Source organism: Diachasmimorpha longicaudata, chromosome 4, assembly GCF_034640455.1.
Source record: "Diachasmimorpha longicaudata isolate KC_UGA_2023 chromosome 4, iyDiaLong2, whole genome shotgun sequence".
In the NCBI taxonomy this organism is placed as follows: Eukaryota; Metazoa; Arthropoda; class Insecta; order Hymenoptera; family Braconidae; genus Diachasmimorpha; species Diachasmimorpha longicaudata.
This window is the reverse complement of record NC_087228.1, coordinates 6246370-6272919: the sequence shown is the minus strand read 5'-3', so window position 1 is coordinate 6272919 and position 26550 is coordinate 6246370. Positions and strand designations below refer to the sequence as shown.

General features: G+C 38.5%; 3 protein-coding genes across 5 annotated transcripts in view; all 3 read right to left on the bottom strand.

Moving 5' to 3' along the window:
• Window positions 1-26550, bottom strand: part of LOC135161084 (putative polypeptide N-acetylgalactosaminyltransferase 9) — a 90087-nt gene that overhangs the window by 18020 nt on the left and 45517 nt on the right. For all 3 annotated transcript variants that reach the window (XM_064118357.1, XM_064118355.1, XM_064118356.1), the window contains 2 exons: window positions 12379-13162; window positions 12096-12285 (listed from right to left, as the gene is read on the bottom strand). In XM_064118357.1, the coding sequence (XP_063974427.1) occupies window positions 12096-12285; window positions 12379-12628 (440 nt within the window). In that variant the 5' untranslated portion in view covers window positions 12629-13162. The remainder of the gene's footprint in view (window positions 1-12095; window positions 12286-12378; window positions 13163-26550) is intronic.
• On the bottom strand, window positions 18238-22517 carry LOC135161085 (uncharacterized). Its single transcript, XM_064118359.1, has 6 exons — window positions 22120-22517; window positions 21812-22027; window positions 20932-21105; window positions 20630-20824; window positions 19944-20386; window positions 18238-19712 (listed from the first exon to the last, which is right to left on the bottom strand). Exons 1-6 carry the CDS (start codon window positions 22376-22378, stop codon window positions 19362-19364), a joined length of 1638 nt encoding a protein of 545 aa, XP_063974429.1. The 5' UTR covers window positions 22379-22517; the 3' UTR covers window positions 18238-19361.
• Window positions 22408-25003, bottom strand: LOC135161086 (uncharacterized). Its single transcript, XM_064118360.1, has 2 exons — window positions 23883-25003; window positions 22408-23702 (listed from the first exon to the last, which is right to left on the bottom strand). The coding sequence occupies exons 1-2, from the start codon at window positions 24791-24793 to the stop codon at window positions 22979-22981; spliced, it is 1635 nt and encodes a 544-aa protein (XP_063974430.1). The 5' UTR covers window positions 24794-25003; the 3' UTR covers window positions 22408-22978.

The window sequence follows — 26550 nt, the reverse complement described above, 5'->3', positions numbered from 1 at the left end:
CACCGCACTATTTCAAGGCGATGAATTTTTTTATGGACATTGACATCTGCTGATTAGTTGATATTTACATCGGTCCACTCCTTATCGAGACTTTTATCATGATCAGGGACGTGGGTTATGTAATCTCCTTATGCAACATATTTCATGACATCTGCATAGAAATGATAGGAGAATGTAACAAAGAATCAATTTGCTGTTATTGGAAATTATTTCAGTTGGGTCAAAGATGTTATCATTAATTGTATAATGATAAACAAGAACCTATTACATAAAGCTTTGCTCAAATGATGTAATTCACGTAATTAAGAACGGAAAATAATGTGAAGATGCTGAAAAAGAATGTGAGACATTTTATGGTACTTCAGGTACTTCAGAAGCTCTTCATAGAAACAGTACTCGGGTAATACGATTTGTAATATTTCAATCGTCGAGTAGTGTGATGGCAAATATTTTGGGAATTTTCATTCTGTATATTCACTTCAGGACCTCCAGTCTCATGCAGCGAATGGTGTAAAAATATCAATCCTGTCTACGACGACAAGTAGGCACACATGAATGATGAATAGCGGTTAAAAGTGTCTTGATAAATATTTCAGCCTGCTGGGACTCATGAATAACTCCTTGAGCTTCTTAGATCACCATTCGCGAATATTTTCACGTATAGAAAGCGTCTGAAATTGTTTTCATCTTCAAAAAAAGTGGAAAAGACATTCGATAAGACGTGCGAAAATATTTTTCTTTGCGCACTTGTAACGTCGCTGAACAATTATTAGCACAATAATTATGGTACCTTGGTAGAAACCCTTTTTTCATGTCCGTAAGCAAATTGATTCGACGCGACAAAAGACTTCCCCAGGGAAACGTATAATTTTCAGCAGAATTTTTTTTTTCTCTCACTACAGAGAATAGTTTTAGAGCCATAAACTCCTTACGGATAACATTTCGTGTGAGCATTTCAAAGAAAAACTGGGGACAATTGAGTTGAATATGTGTACAGGTGATAAAAACCAGTCTAATCCCGTAATTATTGACATGCAATCACTAGAGTCGAGCTTTGAACAAGTCTGAAGTACATGTCGATGCTCTGATAGTGCGGTCTTACTTCTTCCCTGGATTCTTGCCAAGCTACGATCGATACCTCTGGACAATTGTCCTCCTGTGAGAGGTACACTCCTCACCAAAGTCCTTCAGATCCCCTTCGTGAATCGAAGGCCGAGGTACTGAAGGGGCTTAAGTAAAATACCTCAAGAAGGAAATTTTATCATGACCCGAAGTTCGTTAGTTTCACTAATTGGCAATTTTATCAACGCAAGCAAGTATTTAGTGAATTACAAATTCTGTTGATTGGAAAAATGAGGAGTTTTCGACTACTTGTTCATTCAATTCCCTTTTCACTGCTGAGTAATCTCATCAGAACAATCGATGAATGGTAGAGTCGGCGTTGATTAATTAGTATTTAAATTTATTTTATTTTGACGAACTTTTCATTTTTCAACAAAGACCACAAAATTTTGACAGCGATTGGCAAAATGTTTACACATCAGCGCTCCGTTTGAATCGTGAAGCTCGTTATTTCCACCGAACTTGTTCTCACCAGAAATAACACCAGAGTCCAAGTTCAATGCGCCGACGGTAACGTATTACTTGGAGTCTTGGATTTCCGCCAAGTTTATATCTGCTTATTGGACAACTGTTTTCCCATATCGAACTCTCCCGATCTTCTGAATCTAGGGTTCAATAGCGTTATACCAGGGTGAACCCATCCATCGAGGGCGGCAGGGGTGCACCGCAACTATTCTCCTCTCATCCTCTTCTGCGAATAGACGTAAACTGCACATTTCAAACTTAATGGGCACTTCCACCCAGCCCGTTTAAAGTGAAACTGTTTCAAGTTTGTTAAACGAAACTTGCGGATAAATTATTTAACACTCTTGCTCTATTCAGTTTCAATGGTAACTTTCAAAATGATGTTTTGAAGTTTGTGGCGGTTGTTAGCTAGGGGTTCGCTAGCATCAGTCATCATTTGAGAATTATGATTCACTCGAGGAGACGTTTTTTTGACGCTTCGCTGCGCCACGGAATTTCAATCTGACCTGGACTCGAGGCGTTGGCGTTGGCGATCGACGACGTAAACTTGACGACCGAAAAATGTATAATCGAGGGTATGACACACCGATGCTGATGAGATTACCGGCATTTATGATGAATTAAATGCATAAATTTAATGTCACGTACCGGCGTTATAAATAAGTCGGTAGTTTTGTGCCAGTTGAAAAACCTCCGGTGGTATATACCCAGCAATTAACAACTAGGGCTGATTACACCCGGTATCAGGACCTCGTAAAAATTCAACTATACACATTCATTACTCTTCGTGTCGGCAATTGCCCCTCCACCGATGGAAATTAGATTTTTTTTTTTATGTTCATTATTTTTTTTTTCCCCCTCTGGCAACGTCGCTCCACGATTGCGTCACTCGAGAGTGAAGTTGGGGTATCGATTATGTCAATAATTCAAGTTGAACGTTTTCCATTGGGGTTTTCTTCTGAAATTCCTCAACTCCTTATTTTCCACCCACTCATCAGAATTTCTGAGTACCACCGAGAGGGGGAAAAAAAACAGCATTGGCTTGCTGATGCAAGACTCGGAATTAATTGGTTGGACCCTGTGATTAGTACCACCAAGTTAAAATTATACGACGATCCGCGAGCGACTCACTGAGGAGGACTTTGATTAATAACTCAGCGTTTCTAACTTTTGAGCAGAAAGATTAATATCCAGGTTGGGGATAGTGGGTACTCGTGGACGAGGGGCTGGAGGTGATGATGAAGAGGATGGAGAAAAGTGAGTAAAGAAAAACTGGAGTTTTCCATGCTACCAGGGGTTGGTATTAAGAGAGAAAACAACGGGGGTGGGATTATCAGAAAGTTTTCAGGAGATACGGGTGGCACGAGAGATGAGATAAAGTTGGGTTTTGAGAGATTACATTTTCAGAGGTTTTCAATTTGACATTGGTATTGCGGATTTTCTTTTTGTTCAAATCAGAGGAAAACATCGTTGAACTGGATGTCTGAGAGTTTCGAGTCAAAAGGGTCTGGACGGAGAAAAATTTTGGTAGAAATTACCCTACCAGTCTATAAACTGTCTCATGAACCATCTTTACCTCATTTCCACCCTGAAGGTTGGTGAAAATTAATGTAGGATGATTAATTTTTATTCCATGTTACCAAGAGAGAAAAGTTCTCTAAGAATTATCCAAAAAGTTTGGTAATTTCGCAAAAGAAATTGAATTATCACACGATATTACAGGAGAATTAAGTTCATTTGGTAATTTTTCCTGAAGTGACCTTGTGCCTCAGAACCCCCAAACCCCATGGGGTAGTTTTTGTTGAACTTTTCATTGATTTGTTCTACTTAAATCATTAAATCCCTCAGGAAATTTTTGTTCGTCTGATCGGACGTTGAATATTCCTCACCCAATTTGTTAATTATGTTTTTCCTCTGCTGCATACGACGGCGATACCCCAATACGTGATCGATGTCCTCAATTCACATGATATCGTGCATCAGCGATTACAAATTACCCCGTACATTAACTAAATTATCGGCATCCTCGTTGAAGAATACGAAACAGTCTTCACAATATGTTATTTCCAATGTAATACCCCCATTATTCATCGAATTATTCCCATCAAAATCCGAATTGTCGATAATAGACTAACCCCATCACCTGAGTATCACCCCACACTGCTCGTGAGTGGCGCCATATGGAAACGATATCGATCACAGCACCGGATGCACGAAGCGCGCGTGAGCACAAGTCCAAAGGAGTAACACTATATATTTGTGGATGCTGCGAGGACAGGCATTTATTTCTCAGTTTTCAAAAAACCTACGGCTTGAAAATCCTCGTGTGAAAATATATATCACACGTAGGGGGTTGGCAAAGGGTAGAAGAATAAACGGAGTATGGGGAATCGTTCGAGCATAACCCACCGTAACTTCCGGTCTTACCGTATACCGCTGTTACATATATTCACGAGTGCAAAAAAAAATGAATAGGGATGATTGACGGTATTTTTTGTGATCCCCAGACAGTTATATACTCTCAACATTTCCTCGGTAAAGTGGAGCGGAGATCGCGGGAGAAATACATAAAAAAAAAACTGGCAATCGATTGTGTCAGTCGGGTTACGTTGATGCAAATAAGAATAAAAATTATCGCATAAAAATATACAGTGTACAATGATAGCTGAGAGAAATTGCAATTCGCGTTTGAATCCCAGATAAAATTGCCGAGTACTCCCCTGGGCCAATTACACGACTGGTCTGGCGAGAGCGCATGGTTATGATTAACGCGATGTTTCTAAATTTGCTCGGGTGGAGAACTGAGGGATAGGGAGATATCTTCCCCAGAAGCTCCTGGAGACCTGCGGTCGCAGTGAATATTAATGTTTATGAAACGCTACTGTTTTGCCACGCTTGATGTACACAGCACACACCTTCAGAAGGATAATTGGATCTCGTACTGCTGGTGATATCATTTTCCAACGGGGTAAGCGAGGGGGAGGTACACCAACGATGGGGATGAAGCCTTTGAGGGGTGCGTCATTGTTTTAATGAACAGGAGTGGATATTGGGGAGCTGGAAAATTACACAGCTACACAGCTCTCGTAGAGGATGCCGAAAGAATGAGCTGCCCGGGTGCTAATTTCACTCGGGTTAATCAGGTCTAGATCAGATGAGCTTCATCCAGTGGTCAGGGCCCACTGGTGGCTTTTGCCAGATGAGGATGTATATAATATATTTTCGGTAATCCAACAAATTGTCTGGGGCAATGGAAAGAGTGTTAAACAGACTGCCTCATCGATCACAGGCTAAGGTATCTTTTCAATCCATAAAAAAGGGGAAGGAAATGGAAATTTCCGATGAGCCGGATGAAACGAAAGTCGAGGGGGTGGAGAGTGGGTTGAAACATGGGGTCGGATGTCACCAGTTTTCCCGTTCAACGATAGTAAACGAAAAGAGCAATTTTTTTTTTCTCTTGCCCTCCTACAGTCGATTGAATTCCCTCCGACTTCCTTTTTTTCTTATTGAGTCCATTCACGGGGCTGAGGAAGTCTTTTATCTGCTGATGATTCGTTCACCGATCGGAGACGATTTAGAGGTGGAATGAATGTACAATTATGAAAATTCAGCTGAAAAAATGAATATATAACGAGTACTGCAGCGATGGGAATTGCAATTATCTTGAATACTGTAGGAAAATTAATTGAGGTGTTATTGAATGATTTTTAATTAACAAGATCATGGAGACTCTGATGAGGGCTAATTATTACCATTGTTGAAGGATCATTGACAATACTAACAATGTCGGTAATTGACCTAGTCTACTTTTAGCGCCTGCTCAATGATTGGAAGAACTTTGGCACCGATTTTTGCAGATTGTCAACATGACAGTAATTTTGCGGAAGGGGTAGCCCAATATTCTGCACCAGAGGGTAGACAATGGAGCCAATCAATCCAACGAAGCCATTGTCATGAAGCGACACGGAAAAAAAATTAATAACTAAAAAAAATCAATATCTTATTACGATAATTAACAAGTTCAGCCATTGACTTGTCAAAACCACCCAGAATGTCACAGATTTCAACGGATTATGAATACGAGACTGATTTTTGCATGAGATTCGTGACAAAGGGGACCGACATTGCCAACGTTAGTATGCGATTCGTGTTTCGCGTAATATAGAATATGCGATCAACGGGGTGGGGTAAAACGCCGCGAGACCAGATGAGAGTTAAAAGGGATCTTCAATAAACGCGTTTCATCCCCAATGCTATTTACGTTTATTGTCATCGGCAAACTGACCTGACGCAGATAGAATTTTGAGCATCTAGAGGAATGCGATGGTGAATTTGATCATTTGTTGGGTTCCATTGAAGTCCCTGAAGCGAAATAAAAATCATTGAATTTTATCGGTAAGCCCACCTGACATTTGTGGGTCATAGCACCCACCCAGGTATGTCTACCGACGAAACATCATCCCCAAAGGGGATAGGATTTCAGGGTAGTGACTCTCTCCTTCAGCTTAAACTATTGAACTGACACAAGTGTTGGCCGTGGTGTATCACCCGGGCACATAACGTGTCCTCAACACTCAACGGTGTTGTGTAGTGTGCCATGAACACTTGCTCTCACATGTCAATTGACAGTTTCCTACGCGAAACTTAGTTTAAACAACATCCAATGAATTTGTAAACACGAAACTGTGCGGTGACGGAGTTGTAAAAATCCAGTCGAACTGGCTACCAACATTTTCGTTGAAATACGGAAAGCCACAGTCTCACCGGTGGTTGGAGGGTAACAATTAGTATTATTGAGCACTTTCCACGTTGAATTCAGAGGGCAGAAAATCGTGGCTTCATTCGACAGTAGTGAATACGAATGTTCTTTGTATTGTCAAATCATGAAAAATTCCGAGGGAATAATTGGATATTGAAATTGATTAAAAATGAAGGAGTCTTCAGGGGTAGAATTGAAATTTACTCTACTAATATTGATACTCGAGGAGGTACGGCAATGGGTATTTCGGTTCAATTCATGAATTCTTAAATGAAATGTAAATTTAGCGAGACCGCTTTGAAGACTGACGAAGCTCTCCTAGTGGTTGGAATCGTACAGACGTGAATTGAAGATTGTCCGGGCTATATTATTTTATTAATAGACACGATAGAGAGCTCCTCCTTCGAGGAAAAATCTGGGAATTATTAATTTAACACTAATAAATTAATTTGTAATTGATCTCTCCGTTTACATTTTTTCTCAACTCCTGATTTTCTCCTTAAAAAATGGTCGATATCCCTAGACAGTTTATTTTTAAATCAGTGGCACTTGATGATTCGATAGTCATTCACTGGCGGGAAATTTACATATTAGAAAGCCTCAATTAGATCCAATTACCGCCCCTCCTCCATTAATGGAATATCAAGAATTGAATAGAGCACCCTGTGAGTCACGTCCCCCACTCCTTATCATTAATGCGATTGTTCTTGGAAGGGTTGGTATGTATTCTGACACGTAAAATCCAGAAGGGGCAAAGATCTTGTGCTTCATTGACCCAGGGGTTCCTAATGAGTGCACACCCGAGTGCCCCCAGACAAGTGGATCTTTCCCCACAACCACGTCACGAGTTCCAACCCTCTTTTATTCACCCCCAAGTACTAGAGAGACTGCAGGTACAGTTCTAGGCATAATCTGCAGCCGACTAACAACGTCTTATCAAACTTCTTCGTGATGTATAATAATTAATGTGGAATGATAAGTCAATCCATTCGCTAATTGAATTGACAGTGAGGGGTTTCGCAGTCGGGGCTATTCACGAGTGTCCAATTAATGTTCTTTTCAATTTAATAAAAATTTCAAGGGTTGAAAAATAATGTTTTCAGCAGATATAAAGACAAAAATAGGAGTGGGTAATTAAGATAATTTTGAGTCATTGTTATTGCTGTGGGAAACTGTCAATCGGAATTAGAAAAATCAAAATTTATATTTAAGTAGTAAAAATAATAATGAAGATTTTTCTTTTGAAGTTAGTTTCTTTGTTAAGGGAGGAAAATTTTACGAGGAGGGAAAACTTCTATTCGTAGAAATTGCATCGGCAATGTTGTCTAGGAAAGAATGGCAATTTCCGGATGGTGGAAATCTGAGGACGACTCTGGATTGGAAAACTTTAAAGTTTCGTGTGTCTTCTCCGTTTTCTCACTTCTGCATTGACTCTCTAACCTCCCCATTCGATAATGTTTTATGGGATGTTTACGGGTTTTACATGTCACATGTAAGTGGTTTTTCCTGTATGTGTAATGCATGTGTCGTAAAAATGTGATTAATGTACACATTTTGTCCTACAAATGTTGAGAATTTCTGGTTTAAAGACCATCATCAAGTATGATGTTCACTCCATCCCCTCAAAATATGTCTAGAAGAATTTCAGTGTAGGGTTTCGTACTGTATGTTGTCCTGATTATGCCCACGAACTTGTAGTTTTAACGTGTTCAGTTCTAACAGCCGTGAGAGACTACTGGAGACGAAGCGCCCAGCCATTGAAAAAAACTTTGATCGTTATGAAAGTAGAGAGTGTAAAAAACAAAAAAAATGTTCAAATAGAATGCAGCGCCAGTAATAACATGACTTCGAAAAATATTCAGATGAGTAAATAGATAAATCAGTGATGCGAGTAAATCGAAAGGTTTTCACAATAAATTTCCTGCAATTCTCCAATCGTCAAAATAAATTCGTCAGCTGTCTTTATGAGTTGATAATTGTACAGTTCAGGGAGAAATGAATTGAATATTTAGAATGCGAATTGGTCTGAAATTGCGCCCAGAGTTAATAGCTTTTAAAATCTTTTATCTACAAAATTTTTCCAATATTTAAAATTAGTTTTATTATTGTCTAAGATAGTGATTCTAAATATATTCTATACTGAATAAATAAACAAGTAGAGGTTGAAATTTATCCTCGAGTACATGACTTTTTCTCCTATTAGTCTTTTCTATTTTGATATTCCCAACAATTGCATTGACATTAAGTTTTCAAATCGATTCGTACCACTTTCCTATTCCTAAGACACGTATAAATATATAATGCATGTAACCCTTAATCCATAGAGCATATATCTATACTTAGTAATATTTTCAGAAGATTTTTTATCTTTGAATAAAATATGCTCGTCCAAAAATCGAACTGAACTGAGTATTCGATTTGATAAAATGATATTTTAAAACGTAAGTTGGGTAAATCTACAGGAAAATCCAGTGTTATTTCCATGGAATTACAATAGAATTTATAGTCAGCAATAATTCATATTCTCCAATAACAAGTGAGAAAATCCCCGTGATCCTTAGTAATTGATAACTGGCCTGAGATCACTATTACATAATTGAGAAACTGCCAATAGTGGGATGAATATACCCGGATATTGTACCCCGCTATCCTAATACACTATGTATATTAATTTTGATATACGAGACACATTGACTGGATTAACCCGATGGACGTCCTCCAGTGTTATGCTACACGTATCCGATTTCTGTATTTGCACTTTACCTTCGAATGTTGAATCTCCGCTTTCCCAATCGATTTACTGCATCGTTATGGGAATTTATCGTATACCTATAGCTGGAGAGGGAGCCAACGAGGTGGCCCACATACCGTATGAGTTAGAAATAAATAAAAAAATCTCATGTATTTCACAATCTTCCATCAGATGTATTCATGGAAATTTGCAGAGAAAGTTTTGCTTACTCATTCAAATTAATGGCACTTGAGGTATTCTATCGCCACTGGCAATCAAAACATTCGCTTGTGTACACAACTTATGCAAAATGCCGAGACTAAATGGATTTGTCATGTTTTAAGCTTCGACATATGATGTTCGAATGAATCGTACCATTTGGTCAGCCAACACTTTCCTTTTCCAGGAGATTTGTATAAGACATTAGAGAAATATGCACTGCAGGTGTTTTCCCAGTTACTTCGAAGACATTTTTTCTCATTTCATTCATATTTTCATTTTTCAGTTATATTTTTTCGCAAATACTCCACAAAATTATTTTCATATTGAGAATATCCGGTAATCACCGGTCTATGAACAGCCGTAAAGTCTGGTAGATTTCTGAAATCGATATCACCATCATGATAAGATATCATGAGGAGAACTAACATCTTAGACAAATATGGAATGTGGATCGTCCAAACCTCTGACTGATAATTTTTCGTAGTTTTTTGAAGACTCCAAGTATTTCACATAATCAGGCATTCCATCATTATATCCAATCAAGACCTTCAGTATAGATATCTACTATCTTTGATTACACACTATAAATATCCACCAATAACAAGTAGTTGTCGGAGCTTCGATATTTCGAATTCTATTCAAAATTTTAATGATCTACTTTTGAAAATATTACGTTGGGATATCTGTATCCATGGACTGCATTTATTGATCTACAGATGATCGAAAGAGGATCACAATGCAGCCAAGGACTTTGAAATGCATCGGCCAATCGTTTTTGTAATAATCTTCAATGGAATCCGCAGAAGTTTTCAAAAGCTCCCTAGAATCTCACCACTGCATAATGCACATTTCATCCACTCCTTTTCATGATTCCACCAACATTATCCCCTGACTCAAAAAGTCAACCACATTGCAACACACCAAAGATGCCCACAACATTTTGACAATGTGAGTGTACTCCTTCAAATGGATTGTCCAACCGCACAATACAACAACCCCAAGTTTTCTACACTAGTCGACAAATTACTGTTTTAACCATTTCACTGGGAAGCCACGCAATCCACTAACTTTATGTCAACAATTTCACCATTTCCAAATCCTTTATGGTTGACCACTGTCCACCATCCAGTGGAGTATTTCAGGCTTTAATTCCCGAGGATTTTCACTGGTTGTGCAAACAAAAAAAGTGCAAGGGTACGTGGTACATAATCATTCGCGCGCTCGAACGGTTCTGTCATCCTCTGTCAGAAAGTCAAATATCTCGTATGTGGCTTTTCCATGCACCACAAAGTGTTTACCAAAGCCGGGATAATAACGTCATTCGTAAATACCCCCCTTCCATCCCTGTTGGGGAGACAATATGGATATTTCCCGTGGAATTTTCGTCAAACAGCAATTAGAAGCAGTCGCTGGATGAACATTTAATGAATGCACCAGGTTGGATTCTCTTCTATTCATCTTGCACGTTCAATAGACGAATATTCTATTTATTCAATTCATCGAATCCAAAGATTTACCTCTCAACACGACTAATGCTATCCTAATCAACATTAGAATGGGCTCACCCATCTGAGACATTGCGATAACAACGTGTGCGGTTAATCTTGAGATACTGACGGATTAAATTAATCGGTTTATTCCATCTTTCGGGGTTGCATCGTTTCCCAAACATCACAAGAACTTGAAATCCATTAAACCCTATTGTCACGCTGTTATTCCGCGGTATATCTCTCTCCTTTGTACCCCAAACTATGCCATCTTCCTCTCCCTCCCCCCAAACCCCCCTTGTATCGTTGGGTAATTGCCATCGTTTTTCAGAGCATACGTACGATATCCAAGAGGAGCCCGCATGCAAATTTAAACTAGAGATCTTATTAAACTTCAGCAGTTTTCGTATTTGCATATTTAAATTTCCATTTCAGCGGAAAAACTGAGAAGGAAAAAAATCGCGTAAGACAATTGTAGACGTGGTTGGGAAAGTAAAAGTATTATTTTTCCCGGGGTTTCGCCTCGTCTTGGTTTTATTCCAGTACTTTTTAATCTTCCATTTTTCATGGACTCGCTTTCAGCTGGTGGTAGGTACGGAGACGGGCCACTGATGCCGTTAAAATTTCATCCGTACGCCCGAGCTTTTAGATTAGCTCACGTGCGTTAAAAGTAAAAAAAATATATTGTTTTTTATTTTCTTTTTCCTACGTCCTAGCTAGCTCACGTTTTCCTTTATAAATGAATTTTCGTTCTTCAGTTTTACGAGGGGTCATCTAACTACCTTGAAATATAAAAAAAATTATTGGCGGAAGACGATGCAATAAACCTCGGCGGAATTGCTCACACATGACTCGCCGACAGAAGTTTCGAAGTTAACGCACACCTCGGTATAAAGTTATAACGTGAAATGTGTTTACGCCTGGTGAGCTTTCATGTACATGGTACTGACACAGGGCTGGAGGTATGCAAGGGCGTGTAAGTTAGTTAGGAAGCAGGAGACACAAAGTTTCCGATGTACTGATAATGTCGGTTAATATCATGTGAATTGTAATTAATATTCCTAGTGGAGAAGTTAATTGCCCCTTTTCCCGGTGTTGTGTTGTACCAAGAAACTTACACCCAAGTTCGGGAAACATTTGGGGAATATATGACTCTGTGGAGAGTCATGGGGTCAAATTGCGTGACACTGAGCAGCAAAGTTTCATAATATTTTTCTCATTTCAAGGTTGGGACCCCTAACGAATTGTATTTTACGCTGCTAAACTATACCCTTGCATTAAAAAAAATTTAATTGAATGATAAACATACCAGGCATCACGAGGATCTGGTAGCGTCCGATGAACCGAAATGAGATCACTCACATACTGATTGAAGGCATTATTCATCCATCCATAGTCGACGAGTTTCTTCACATCAGCTGACATATTTGTCGGCAAAAACACGGGTTTCCCCATTGCCCCAGGATCCTGCTCCTTCGGGGCAGCTAATACCCCACCGCCTGTAAAAGTCCAAAAAACACTGGCGTTAGTTTTCCTAATTCTGAAAACCTATTACCCACTGGGTTAACTAATCACCGAATGAATTTTCCTACCTTGCTCCGGTCCCGCTTGCTGATTCCCCTCTAACTTATTCGGTGGATTACCGGGACTTTCTCGTTTCACTGGCGCTGGTGGTGGTACAAATTCGTTGGCAATTTGTGGTGCTGCAACGCCCGATGGTGCCAACACGTCTGCAGCATTACGATCCTCAGTATAAAGAAGAAAACATACGGTCAGCCAGACAGCAGCTCCCAATACAGCGACTTTCAGCCACAGTGATCGTCTACGAGGAAACGCTGCCATGATGTTACTACCGTCTAACGAGTTTCTTCTTGAGTTAAGACCAAATCACTGAGCTTTTTTCGGAACTGCGTTTTCCCGAAATGTTTCCAACTTTCTTTCTCCCCTCCAACTTGTTGTACAGTTCAGGTCGTTATTTTCCTCCACCTCTTGGTGGATCGATGCCTGCGAAAATTTTTCCAAATGATTGGCTGCCGTTACCTCAGCAACATTTTGACCAAGTGCTACTGGTACACCTCGACCCTCGTCCTAAGGACGAATGAGTTGACGGAGTGTTGGTAAATTCTACCTCAGTCCCTTTCTCGTATTGATCTAGTTGTCCAAGTTTTGCCAGTTTTTTTTTTTTTTCTTTACTCTAGTAAGTGGCGTTGACGATCATGGCTTGTGTTGATTGATTGGATGTGGCAGCTCTCACAGACGCTGATACCTCGACATCAAGTAGTTGATACTTTCTAATTGGATTGAATGATATGGCGTAATGACTTCGGGAAATGATGCGTTGATATGTAGCTCACGGTGTCACCGCATAGTTGACATCTGAAACAACGTCAATAAGAGGTCATTGTGGTCATCGAAAAATTTAGTAATATCGTGACATGCGTGAGATGCTAGTGGATAAGACACAATCAGGAGTTCTCTGAGTGCCCATTCAATTAGTTAATATTGACAATCACAGGTACATGACAATGTCATTATCGCCTACTGCAATAATCGCAAAAGTGGTGCGAATTTTTGAGGGGTTTCGATAGCAGGGTATGTGCACATAGTCGAATAGAATGAATATGTAGTTGGTGGTAGAGAGCAACTGGAGGATTACTGTTTTGGCTGCCAGGTCAGTTCTCCCTCACATTCACTACCACTTTTACGAAGGATTTCTATATCTGTATTCGAGGGTACATGAGAGAGGATGAAAACAATGCACCCGGTTATAACGATTTCACGGTAACCACACACCTATATAGAGAGGTGGAAATATGTACGATACTTGTTCAGCATAAGCAGGGCAATACAGATACTTGTTTTTGAAATATACCAACATGGATGTTATTGGCATGGCTACGGTGGTAATGAGAGAAAGTGCAGTCGCCTGTGAATCCTGTTGATAATGCACATGCCGATATGTGAACTTGCTGAGCTGATTATGAAATGTTGGTATGATGGTACGTAAAAAGACATTGGGGAAAAGAAAATTGGAAAATGTGACGGTGCTTCGGATGCACGAGTATTAGTGAGCCTAGGGATTTTTACAGTAAATTAATGTGGGTGTAACTAACTTTAGAAATTTCAGGGGAGAGTGCTAATTATTGATAATGCAAAAGAGACTGAGAACTGCGCGAAGAAATTGATAATAATTTCAGGAGATAATTTTGGGACATGACGGATCGTACGTTTTAATTCTTTATTTCGTTTATTCTGAACAAAATGTAAACCCGTGACATCAACTTGATCTATTTTATTATCAAAAGAAGATGGAGTTTAAATCGATTACTATCGATATCTCAAAAATTTGTCACGCTTATTTCTCATTGTTTTCAATTGTGAATATATTTAATGCCGGAGAAAAGTGGAGTCATGAGAGATAATTTTTTACTTTTCTGCATTTAATAATTAATGTATGGAACACTGTAGGGGCGGTAGGACTACGGAATTCCGAGAATTCATAATCGCAAATTTGGAATGAAATATTTCCTCATCGATATTTCATAATTCCATCGAATTATTACTCTCATAATAACCATCATCAGCAATAATGAGCAAATGAGAGAGGTCATAGATGCTGGGGAATTTTAAATTGTGCAATAAAATCTTCATGACATTAGTTGCTTTTCATTCGATAATTACACAGAATATTCCCAATGAGCAAGACCCCTAATAGACTAACTGTTAGGTGTATTATCTGGTAGCTCATGCATGCACGTCTATTGTGAACCATTTGATCCATAATTGTTATGTTTGTGTCTGTGTATGTTGCCTGAAAGGTGCAATTTAAATGTCATAACAATTGAATAGTACGATTACCCGCAATTGCCCCGAGTCTATATCAATTCTTTACATCGTCAGATTGATGTACTATTAGGGGTAATAATGTCAGGGAATCTTGGGAGAAATAATATCCGTAATAAAAATTCATCAAGACATTTTCTCGACGTCTCGATTTATTACTCGATTAGTTGGAGCCAGGGACGTCATATCAAATTTTTTTTTCGTGACAGATTGTGCACGGAAAATATGAAAAATCGTGGGACTTTTGCAAATTGCGGTTGAACAAAGTTAACAGCGAATGAGGAATGAGGGGAATCCATAGTAGAGTCAATTCGGTGACGGCAATTACGACCAAACAAATTTAAACTTATAAAATTCCAATTCTCCAGTTCCATCACCCTGATTGGTTTCTATTCTCCCTAATTTATTTAAAAGGAAGTCATGTGAGGAATATTTTCGTGATTTATACAAAAGTGAGATATTCCATTTTGGGAGACATGTGATAAACTGCAATGGTAATGATATTTTTAATTACACCCTCTCAAGAATAATTCTTCCAAAATTGATGAACATTGTTCAAAATTTATTCGCAGGAGGATTTTGAGAATGACCTCCTAAAACATTTCACTATCGATTTACACCATGGAAACGTCTAAATTTACCGACAACAATCGTAACATGATGGAGTATAATTTAATTGGGGTTGCTGACCAACTACAGCCCCCAAAATTCGTCGAGACGTTATATTTTATTCATGAAATTATACCTGTGCACAAGTCCTTTGTCACCTTGATTGAATTATCCAATGGCAAATATTCCAATTAAAAGTGTCGCGTGGTGTATAATAAATAATTAAATGGAAATTGCTGGAATGGTCCAATTGCCGCATAGTTAATGCTATACAGAGGTCGAGACACTACATGTACATAGCCGGAGGTTTGGATGGCTGCATACTGTTGTGCTACATGCCACTTCCAATTATCCTTTCAATCTTTCTGGCGGACCGCCACGTTCAGTGGATCATGCAGATTTCAAATCCCTCCCTTCCGCCCCACTCGGCCCTCCCACATATATATCGCATTTATCCTGTTTCTGGGTTTCGCTGAAAAGTCACTTTCTCGCTGTTGGTATTCTCTCAGAAGTACCCGAGATTCATGAATTCCATGTACTTTTGACCCTATTTCACCTAAACCTTAAAATATGAGGGATGCTCAATGCGTTGGGGGTTAATTTGTTTTTTATTCTCGAGGGCGGAAGTGGACAAGTGGTCAAAGGGAATTAAAACTGATTTGGTTATTATATTTAAAATGTATATCATTCCTGACACTTCATTTTTGTTCATATGAAAAGGTGAATCGAATAGTTATTAAATAGCTAAATAGATATATATAATATATGAGTATATAGTATGGATATAATAAAATAATTAGCAGATAATGTATTCAGATTAAAAAATTCTTATAGAAATGATTAAATCTCTGAGCTCTGGCTTTAACCTTCGTAAGTTATTTTATATTCAACAAATATTAACACGAAATTCCTTCTCGTTGATTTTTTCTTCTCTCTTCCCTCACTGTAGTACAATTTCTCAACTAATTTCCGTTTACAAAGTCCAATCTTATTTCAGAAATCCTCCTAATTTCCGTGGACCATTACAACGGGCGTCATCACGTACAAGAAAATTAAACCCATACAGAAAGTCAAGGGGCACCGAACTGTACGTGTTCAATGTAAAGGAGAAAAACTGCCGATATTTTTGGCACTCGATCCACTCCCATTTATCGCCAAGGGAAATCGAGTAGACACACTTACCGAGGGAGTGACAAAGATATCGTGCTCGATATAACGCGAAAAGCATACGTGATCTGATTCCATGAGAGGACAACTTTTGGTTACAAAACGCGTGCGCAAACGAGAGAGTATCGATACCCATTCCCTTTATTTCTATTGTCGTTTCTGTTTCCGAAAAAAAAAAAAACAAAATGCCAATTGATACTTGAACTTTTTTTTTCATCGTTACGACTGCACATGTGTTCGTTTTAATCGGTGAAATACAGCAGAATATTCGTCAAGCTTTTCGGAAGACAATATTTCTTATTGGAGTTTATATTTCAAATTGTTTATCAAAAATTCATTTGCAGTTGGATGGAACAGGTTTTTGTTCGATTTGTATTTCTTTTATTCTCGTGTGTCCACTGGAGTTTAGTGTATGATTTGTATGATCTGCTTTGGTCCAAACAGAGATGCACAAGTGGAACTTTTGTTAATGTGAGTCATCAGGTCCAGGGTATTATGGCCCTCTAGTCTTTTTGGTTAGTTCCTCTAAGGAAACGAACCAGAACGGTTCTGTCTTTCGCGTGTGTACAACAAAAGCGAATAAAATAATATTGACACGTTTGAATCATCACAACTATCGCATTTCTAATATTTTTCTAACTAAAGATAATACACTCAACAAAAAAAATATTGGTTTAACTACAATTCGATATCCAAAAAATTCCCCTCCCCACCACCCCACTATGACTGTCCCTGATGCAGTTGAAATAACCACTTTTTAATTTTTATTGTCAATAAAATGATCAACATTACTCCCAGTTGATGTTAATTTCCCTTCAAACTTTGATTGATATCCCACCGCAATATTCCACTCCGCACTGCGCGCACTTAAATAAAAAATGGAGCGTTTCAACTGCATCAAACGTGTCTCTTTGACTATTACCTCGATTCGTCAATAGTTAACAATTCATGGTAACAATTAATAAGTCTCTTTTGATGCAGTTAATCCCTTCTACCGGTCCATGGGAACACAGTAAATTTTTTTTTAACAAAGCAATTTTTTTTTCGAGTGCCCTTTCACTCCCCTTTTTTCTTCTCGCAGTCAATCCTGAAATTGACATGTCAATGACATCCCAGGTAGGAAAAAACGAATGGGCCAACCTTGGTACAAGCACGGCCGCCGAGCTGCCGTAGCTCGGCACCCGGGCTCCAGCCAAACTCGCGCCGAACTTGGCTAGACCCTGGGATGATAACACGGGGCCAGGCCTGGGACCGAACTTTGGCCAGACTTCGGTCGCCGTACTTTGGCCGCACTCTGGGCTTACCATTCGGCCCGAAATTGGCCCAGGCCTGTTGCCGAACTTTGGCCGCACTCTGGGCTTACCATTCGGCCCGAAATTGGCCCAGACCTATTGCCGAACTTTGGCCGCATTCTGGGCTGACCATTCGGCCCGAAATTGGCCCAGATTTACGACCAGAGCTGTGGCCAGGCTCCAACCGTTGCCTGTATTGGGTTCAGAATCACCAATAAATATATGAACGGTATATCTGATAAGCAGACATGTATTTATTACCTTCAACATTATACAGAAAACAGTTTTATTATGTGACAAAACTTATATTTAAATTTATTAAATCTATTGACAAAAAAACTCAGCCAATCAAAAACTTTTTTCCTCCTATCGACATAGTACATGTTTTCATCCGATTTTGGTTGAACAGTTAAAGATATGCAGTGTTTGTATCTCCAATTTTCATGAAAGATAATCACAACTATGAGATTTTTCCGCGAACAGAATATGAAAACTCAAAAAAATGATTGCAGGTATAAATTGTAGAAAAATCTTTTGTGGATTATTTTCATCCGCTTTTAAAATAAATAATCTACGTAGATCATTTGAATCCGAAATTTAATACGACATACCATATTAAGTCTTAATAAACTCTCTCTTACAATCTAATAATATTAGCAGTCAGTCTTCAGAATTCGAAGATTGTATTAACAAAATATCCAACAAAATAACGCACCAATGTTATTTTTTAAATTAGTAGTTTAGAATTGATAAATTATCGTGCTTCAATTCAAGCATGAAAACAGTCATTATAATAGCAATATTATGGATAATTTATTCCGCTATGGATGATAAGAATTAATTCTTATATCCATAGACAATTGCTGATACGAATTATCCTGATAAGAATTATTTTTTCATCTCGGAAAGACGTCCTTTTTTTACAATAATGTCTTCTCCATCTGCAACTCCGGAACACAGAATGATATTTAGTTGCATTGATTGTGTGCTAGTTCTATATAATATTGCTTATTATATTCACTCTTTCAAACAAACTTAGAAATATAAAAAAGTCTTGGATAGGATTACATATAACTAATTAATTTCAACCCTTAAATTTGAAATCTTTGGGGAATATGGACGCAGTCCGATTGTGAAACTTCAACCTTATAAATATTATTTGACTTGAATCACCAAATACTGAAAACAGCTCTCAATGGCTGAAATTACTTTCATTAGAATTTTTCTTAAAAATTAAAAATCCACTTATTATTTTTCCCTTTAAACTTTTGGACATAATATTTAATCCCTGAACCAACAACGGATATTTATTCCCGTGATCTAACTTATGAGGAAATGACATAGAAAATACTTTATTATGCTAAGATACATCACATTTTCCAATTGTTATTTCCATCTTCTGGATTTCCGACCTCGCCAGGAGAAATATAATAAATATAATTAATACTTCAATGACAGCCGAATACTAAACAATATTCATATATTAATATATATTCTGCCCAATGAAACGCCTCGCGATAAAAATATATTGATAATATAAACTTTTCCTATTAATCGTACCTTTTATCAAGAATATCACAACTAATACAATTACGAAAATGAACTAATGGAGTCATATTAACACAGTGATTTTACAATTCCATTTATCCCGGAAAAATGAAGTATTATCGATTGGTATCAAAGGAACAAACTGAATTATTCTCGTTATGATGACTTGACCCGCGTTGTCGTTCCTTACGCCCACCCTCTCGATCGCCAGAACGTGACAACCAAGTACTTACTTCTGACATTATCTTCTTCTCATCAGTGCTGGATCCTATTACCTCAATTATCACATCAATCAGTACTTTGCATACTGTAGTGTTATAAACATTTTTCTTTTTCTTTCCGCCAGCTTCCTTTCCGTAACCAGAATAGTGCAGTGACACTGTCTTCCTCAGAACCGCAGATAGGATAGTGGAAACACATATTTTCATCTCTTTTTTATTGCTTATCAAAACTCTCATGAATAATCGCTAAAAATAAAAGAAGGGAAATTTTTTTGAATTTATGAACATGAGAAGACATCTTTGGGCTCATCGCCAGCGGGTTGGTTCTATAACCAAAGCGTTCCAGTGACGTAGACTTGAGTCCCGGTGATGAAAGATTTTTTCATCACCAGAAAACGAACCCAGTGCATGTGTCACCGCCCAATTTATTGATTTTACATAAAAAAGAAGAAAAACGATCAATTTCAGATATATTACCAGTGTTTCTACGAGATTTGGGTCCGTTGTCAATATCGCTTCGTATTCCTGGAACTTATCATCCATTTCAAATAGTAGTGGCGTAGACATCTGCTTCTGTATTTCAAGCAAGCTAGGACCAGAAGCTGGGGCTAGATTAGTGCCAATGATTGTGGTCTTGAGCTCATTCATAGACTGCTTTAAATCGTAAGCCATCCTGCGTCTTAAATTTTCGAGCTTTTCATCTAATTGCTGATCAAAGTAATCTCGAAGGGAGTTCAGGATTCGACGTTCATTATCAGCATAATGACTAGATGACAACTGGTTTTGTGGTCCCAGCATTTTTGGCATCTTAGCAGGGGGTACCATCATTGATCGTGAAGTTTTTGGAGTTCCTGGGCTCACAATCGAATTCAATCCGTCTTCAGCGCGTGTAGTAGACGATGCACGCCTTTTTCGGTTACCTTATGAAATTAAAGGAGGACCAAACGATATAAATTGATGGGTAGCAGCATCAGATGAAAAAAAAACTACCCAAGCCCCCACCAAAAATATATAATATAATCTAATTCTATATAAGTTCCGAATTTTGTAAAGAATGTTCAAAATATAAATTGGACCATTTTCAAATATTTATAAATATAAATTTTTTCATGCGGGAGGAACTTGGCCGATGATTGGTCATGGAATATCCGAGCCGATTTTACCTGAAGCGTTATGGACTAGTGGTGAAGGAGGTGTCAAATGAAGTTCTTTTCTTGTATTTCTCGCTGAGTCCATCGATTTTGTAGGTGACTGCAGAATTCCATCGGAGGAATCATTGCTCTCAGATTCATCAGTTTCGACGTCTTTAAGCAAAGTAATATTCTTCCTTGACCGCTGTTTAAATGATAAACATGCACCTGGAAATTATTGAAAATGATGATTTATCCCTGACCGGATCATTTAATTAACACGAACTTAGAATTACGTGCTACAGTCCCATATTACCTCAAAATTGATTTATTACCTGTTGGTACAGATCGCGATTTACTCGACATTTGCAAAAAGCCAGAATTATTTTGAGCCTTTGAGGCTCGAATCTCCTCAGGATTAGCTATAAGACAATCATGATTTTCGTCTTCAGAGTCAGATCCACTCTGGTAAATGCTTTGAAATCTTGTCTTTGGTTTTGCTTGTATACCTACGAAATTTTACAAGTTTGTAGTGAAGTAGTAACACAACGTAAGTTGTCTCCAGCCTTTGTTTTTTATAGCTATTTCAAAGTGGGGAAAGAATGCATGCATTTGAAAAAATATTTTTTTTGTAGAACCTATCGCTCCTACAAAAAAGGTTTCTATCAAAATTTTACCATTTTCCGTAGATGTTCACTTTGATTTACCTCTTCACAACAGAATTATAATGCTTTCCTACATAAGAGATGGTGGGGAAAAATGGAACGTTTCTCGTCCCCTCAACATTCCAATGCTTTTATGTATAAACAATCATATCAAGTGTAAATCATAAATTTTCCACTTTATCTTGTTCGCACGTAGTGATTTCTGTTAGCGACTCAATTTTTTGATGAGTAAAGAATTGCAATAAAAAAAAATAACCTAATATTTTTCGACCACAACATAATAAAAATTTTCTTATAAAATCATTCAATGCGATTCTCTCTTAAAACGATGTTTCGAGACAAATACACATGTAATGACTGCACAGATACATAATTAATATTTATTTTGTAAAAGATTTCAAAAATTCGGTCAATCTAATTCCCAATTTAGGGAACGATGGGTCTTTTGATGTTAAATACGAGAGTTGAATAAATTGGGGATGAATAATTGGGGTTAAGAGTGGTTATAATTGTTGATAATTGACTTTTACTTCATATTAACAGGACTTACCAGACTTTGGAGTTTGATTTCTAGGTGGAATCGGGATTTTAGTACTAAAGATGTTGTTTAGTTGAGACTTTGATGCAGTTAAGGGTTTTGCTGAAATTTTTGCTTTCGAGGAAGTTTCGGACCTCCCCCCCTTTCGATCATTTTCACCATCGGTTGTCTCACAGTTGAGAGTTACTTGGGCCTTTTTTAATCTTCTGCGACCCTGATCCAAATCAGCTGAACACAATCAACATATGATCCTTTAATATTGAAATGAACCCATCGAGCAATTCATCAAGTTATAAGTGGAGTCATTTCAATTTTTGTACCTGCTCCGGTGATGAAGCAAAATGGATAACTTTGCCAAGAGTCCTTGGGCGAGTGCAATTTTTCCAAGTAGTCGTCAAGTAGATGATATTCAGTTGTCGGTGGGAATTTACAGGTGTCTTCTTCTGCACTATTAAACCATTTTTTCGGCACCAAATCAATGCATGGTAGCCCTTTTTCGTTTTTCTCGAGAAATTCGATGACTGCGAATGGTTCGCTGAGATTTTTTGGATCGCGAGATGGATGTGAGGTTTCCGACATTTTAGGTTATGAAAAAAAATCACGATTCGTACAATTGAACCTGGTGTTTTCGAGTAGTTTCATATAAACTGATAACTTTGCAGAATGATGCATATAGCTTATTATTTAACAGAAAAAATTGCGTTTCTATTTCCATGTGTTTTGAACGGTTTTTTGTCATCACCCCACTGATGCTTCTTTTTTAGCGCCACTATTCCTTCAAAACGATTATATCACAAATATCTGTCAAACACTTAACACACATTTAATTCACATTAAATTCTCACTTCTTGTAATTTACCGTCAACTTAGTTGGTGAAATCCGAATTTGAGACAAAAAGCCCGATAAACGGATGATACGAGCAATTATGAAAGGTTATGTACACGGACGCCAGATCTAACCGATTTATGTCCCACTTGCATGTAACGACTCCACTATTGAAATTTTCTAACGACCTCGATGATCGGATTTTCATGTCGATTGTTGATTTAAAACATAAAATTGTTTGTTTCTTCCACAATTTTAATCACGAGTTCAACTAAAACATATACCCTCATTCATATACCCTCTTACCAAAAAAAAACTGCATTTCACAATGCGAACAATTTTTACGTTATTTTCTAGTGGAGGAGGGATATGGCGTATTGTCGTCCAGTTACATTTAATAAAGCACATTTGTGTTTAATTTTGTGTGCCTTCTTACATGTCATTTCAGCTGCCCAGGACTTAATGTAGAATATTCCTACTCGACTGGAAAAGTCTGGATAACTAAACGCCTCTTCCCTACTACTTTCCTGGTGTCCGAAAATATATATACCAGTAAGATCATCACAAATTTTGGATTTTCCTGATTTAACGAGAATTTGTGAAATTACGAAAACTTTCTCAATATCTAGGAGTACCACGTTATTTGGATGACTTGTCGTCAAGGTTAGACCATTGATGTTGATCATATTTGATGTTAAATGAATTTCCCCATCAATTATCATCGTTGTAGGCTTTCTCGCGATAACCCAATCACTCAGTATGTGTTTCTGATTAATTACCATGGTTCCTCCAGACTCCATCTCAGTTAGTCTGTTGATAATTTGTGTGAGTGGTTTTATCGAAGAATGAACGAGTTTTTTAAATAAACCAATGTAACTCTCTCCCCAAAACGCTGAGAGCTCATTCAGAGGAATTTTAAAGTATTGGGCATCATTAGCAACGTGGATGATACTATGCCAACTGAGAACTTGAGCCCCTTCATCATTATAAACATCAGGTAACGTCTCGAAACAAATTTTTAGCAGAGATCCAGCATATTCACTCAAATCCTTAACGAATTCCTTACTGTTTAAAATTCTGCTAGCAAAGACAAATAATGAGAAATGACAACGTAAAGGTTTCGGTAAGAAATCTTGTAACACGACGATACCACAATAATTAAGGAAAAACTTGAATTGTGATGCTTTCCATCTTGAGATATTATTCACATCAAATTCTTTCCTTTGAAATTCAATAGGGATATCGGCTTTTAATGACCTCATAATACCATCAAGCCGACGAACATCAGCTAATTTGATCCTCTGGGCTGAACTTCTCGTTAGCCATTTATCCAGCAGCCATTTCATATTACCAGAATAGAATAAATGCATTAAATCTAATGGCACTTGTTTTGTCAGATCGAATCTATCCAAAGAGAGCAGCGGGGACACAGAACCTTCATAATGATGTTCTGGTTGAACTCGCGTCTCGTAGGATACTTTAGTGCGTAAATTTGCATTGGTCACTGGATATATGCGTTTTCCTCGTCTTCCACAACCTACTGTAATGCCCTTGGTGAAACACCTTCCACAGGCATAGAAGGCTCCAGGAGCTTTGTGGCAGCAAATGAATGCTCGAGCTGGCGAATCAGCCACTATTGCTACAATTTTCACCTCAAAAACCTTGTCATCAATGCGCAAACCATTTTCTTGGAGTTCATTGGCCTCTTCAACAAAATCAGTCATGAATTCTGTGGCTGATAATGGTTTCCCATCCCCACAATAAATCGCGGCAGCAAAGGGTTTGGTAGTGTAATTTGGATGCTGTATTTTTATTGAAATTGGCCAAATTTCCTTCTTAGCATTCCGGTATACCTGCATACCGTCAATATGAACCAGAAGAGAAATGTCGTTTTCTCGATAAATTTGAGTTGAAATTATTTTTCTGAGTCCCGAGGCGATTCCCAAATAAATGAATTCACCTGGAATCTCATGAACTCCTCTCATGGTTGTTAGGTGTCTGCAATGGGGAGTTTGCAAAAACATTCCCCATGAGAATTCAATTTTTGGAATGCTGTTCCATATGGGACCCAAGCCTGGCAAACCATGCCCCTTGTCTGCCTGGCCATGTCTCGGGGCAAGCTTGGTGACCCAAGCCTGGCAAGCCATGCTCTTTACCAGTCTGGCCATACCTCGGGTCAAGCGTGGTTGCCCAAGCCCGGCAAACCGTGCTCTTTGCCAGTCTGGCCATACCACGGGCCAAGCTTAGTGACCCAAGCCTGGCAAGCCATGCTCTTTGCCGGTCTGGCCATGCCTCGGGCCAAGCTTGGTGGCCCAGATCTGGCAAGCCAGTCTCGTGCCAGACCTGGCCCGTTTCGTGGACATTGGCATTTCCTACCTGGGGAGCCAAGTCTCGGAGCCCTGGAGCAACCGCAAATGAACTCACGGATCGAATACCGTTGAATTTATTTGTTTATTTAGATTATTTTTCGAGATATCCACGAAAAACGGGGGATACGAAATTCGGGCCCTTTTTGGCCCACGAGGCCCAGGAGAAAAATGCGAGAAAACGCGCAAAACGTAGTAACTCTAAAGCCGGAATTCTCCAAAGCCCGTTAAAACGTTTTGCTTTATTTTATATCGAATAAATTGGACATAAAACGTGTCTGATCTTGCAGATTGCCTTGAATACAACAAGAACTGGAGTGAAATGCTTCTTGCCAGCGAAATGGTAATCTCCACGTATTTAGTCCTCGTCGAAAGTCGATAAATCGTTTTTTACGGATATTCACGAGCCAGTCGATCTCTACGACTCAATAATTGATACATAAATTCTACTCTACCGGATTGAAATCGTACTGAATCCATTCACATAGTCATTCCACCCTTCGCACCTCACGCTCGGGGCATTAAAAAACGTGATTCCATCTTATCAGCCAGTCCTTTTTATTGCTTTTGCTTCCAGGAGCATTTCATTGTCGAGAAATAGAATGAGCTGAGGTACTGTCTGTCCCAGATATTTTGAAACTTCCCAAATAGACCTATCTCATATATTTCAACTCAATAAATTGCATGGAAAATTCTATAAATTGTTCACTACTGAGTGACACGAGTAATGCAGATATTTCCGAGCAAATCCATCAACATAAATGTAATTTGCAGTTTCATTCTCTTAGCTGATTTTCAACTAACCAAAATAACATACTTTGAATATTCAACCGAACTATAATTTTTAGTGAACTAAAGGAAAATTAAAAAATTTACGTTCAATAGTTTTTTGTTATCGTCTTGACAATGAACTAATCCGACAGACTTGTTCACTATGTCCTGCAATTTTTCACAAAAAAATTGGCAGAATCGTTAACGAAAGAAGAGAGGGGGGGAGGGGGGCTAAGCTCAAGACGGTGGTAGAAAGATTGTGAGATTGTTGAGCACGGGGTATTTGGGTTCGAGTCAAGGACCACGATGAGAAGTGCAATGGAGAAAAAAAAGTTCAAGTCCGATAGGGAGTTGATTTATGGTTAGCCTCCATTCGTGTAAGAGAACTCACCTCCCCCACCCACCCCACGCCCCCACTAACCTGAGACCATCAGCTCAGTGAGCTGTTTTACTGGTGAACGTCTCTCATTCACGTGGTCGCTCTGTCGACGTTGTTGAGGCCTCGACACCCCCGTTGAGAAAGGGGTCTGGTGGTTTTGCACTTTGATGTGGCTTTCCTTGAACGTCATTGCAGTTGACGTTGTAGATTATGCGAAAAGAATGGTGTTTCTTGTGGTTGAAAGTTGGGAGTTCTCGGTGGTGCATAATCTTCGGGAGATTAGAGTATGCACTCGGGGGCTGGGGTATTTCATGTGGGACAGTGATAAGAGAAAAACTATTGATTGAATAGTAAATAATGAAATATCGAAATGCAGAAGTGATGAGGTTTGTTAAATATTTAATGTTTT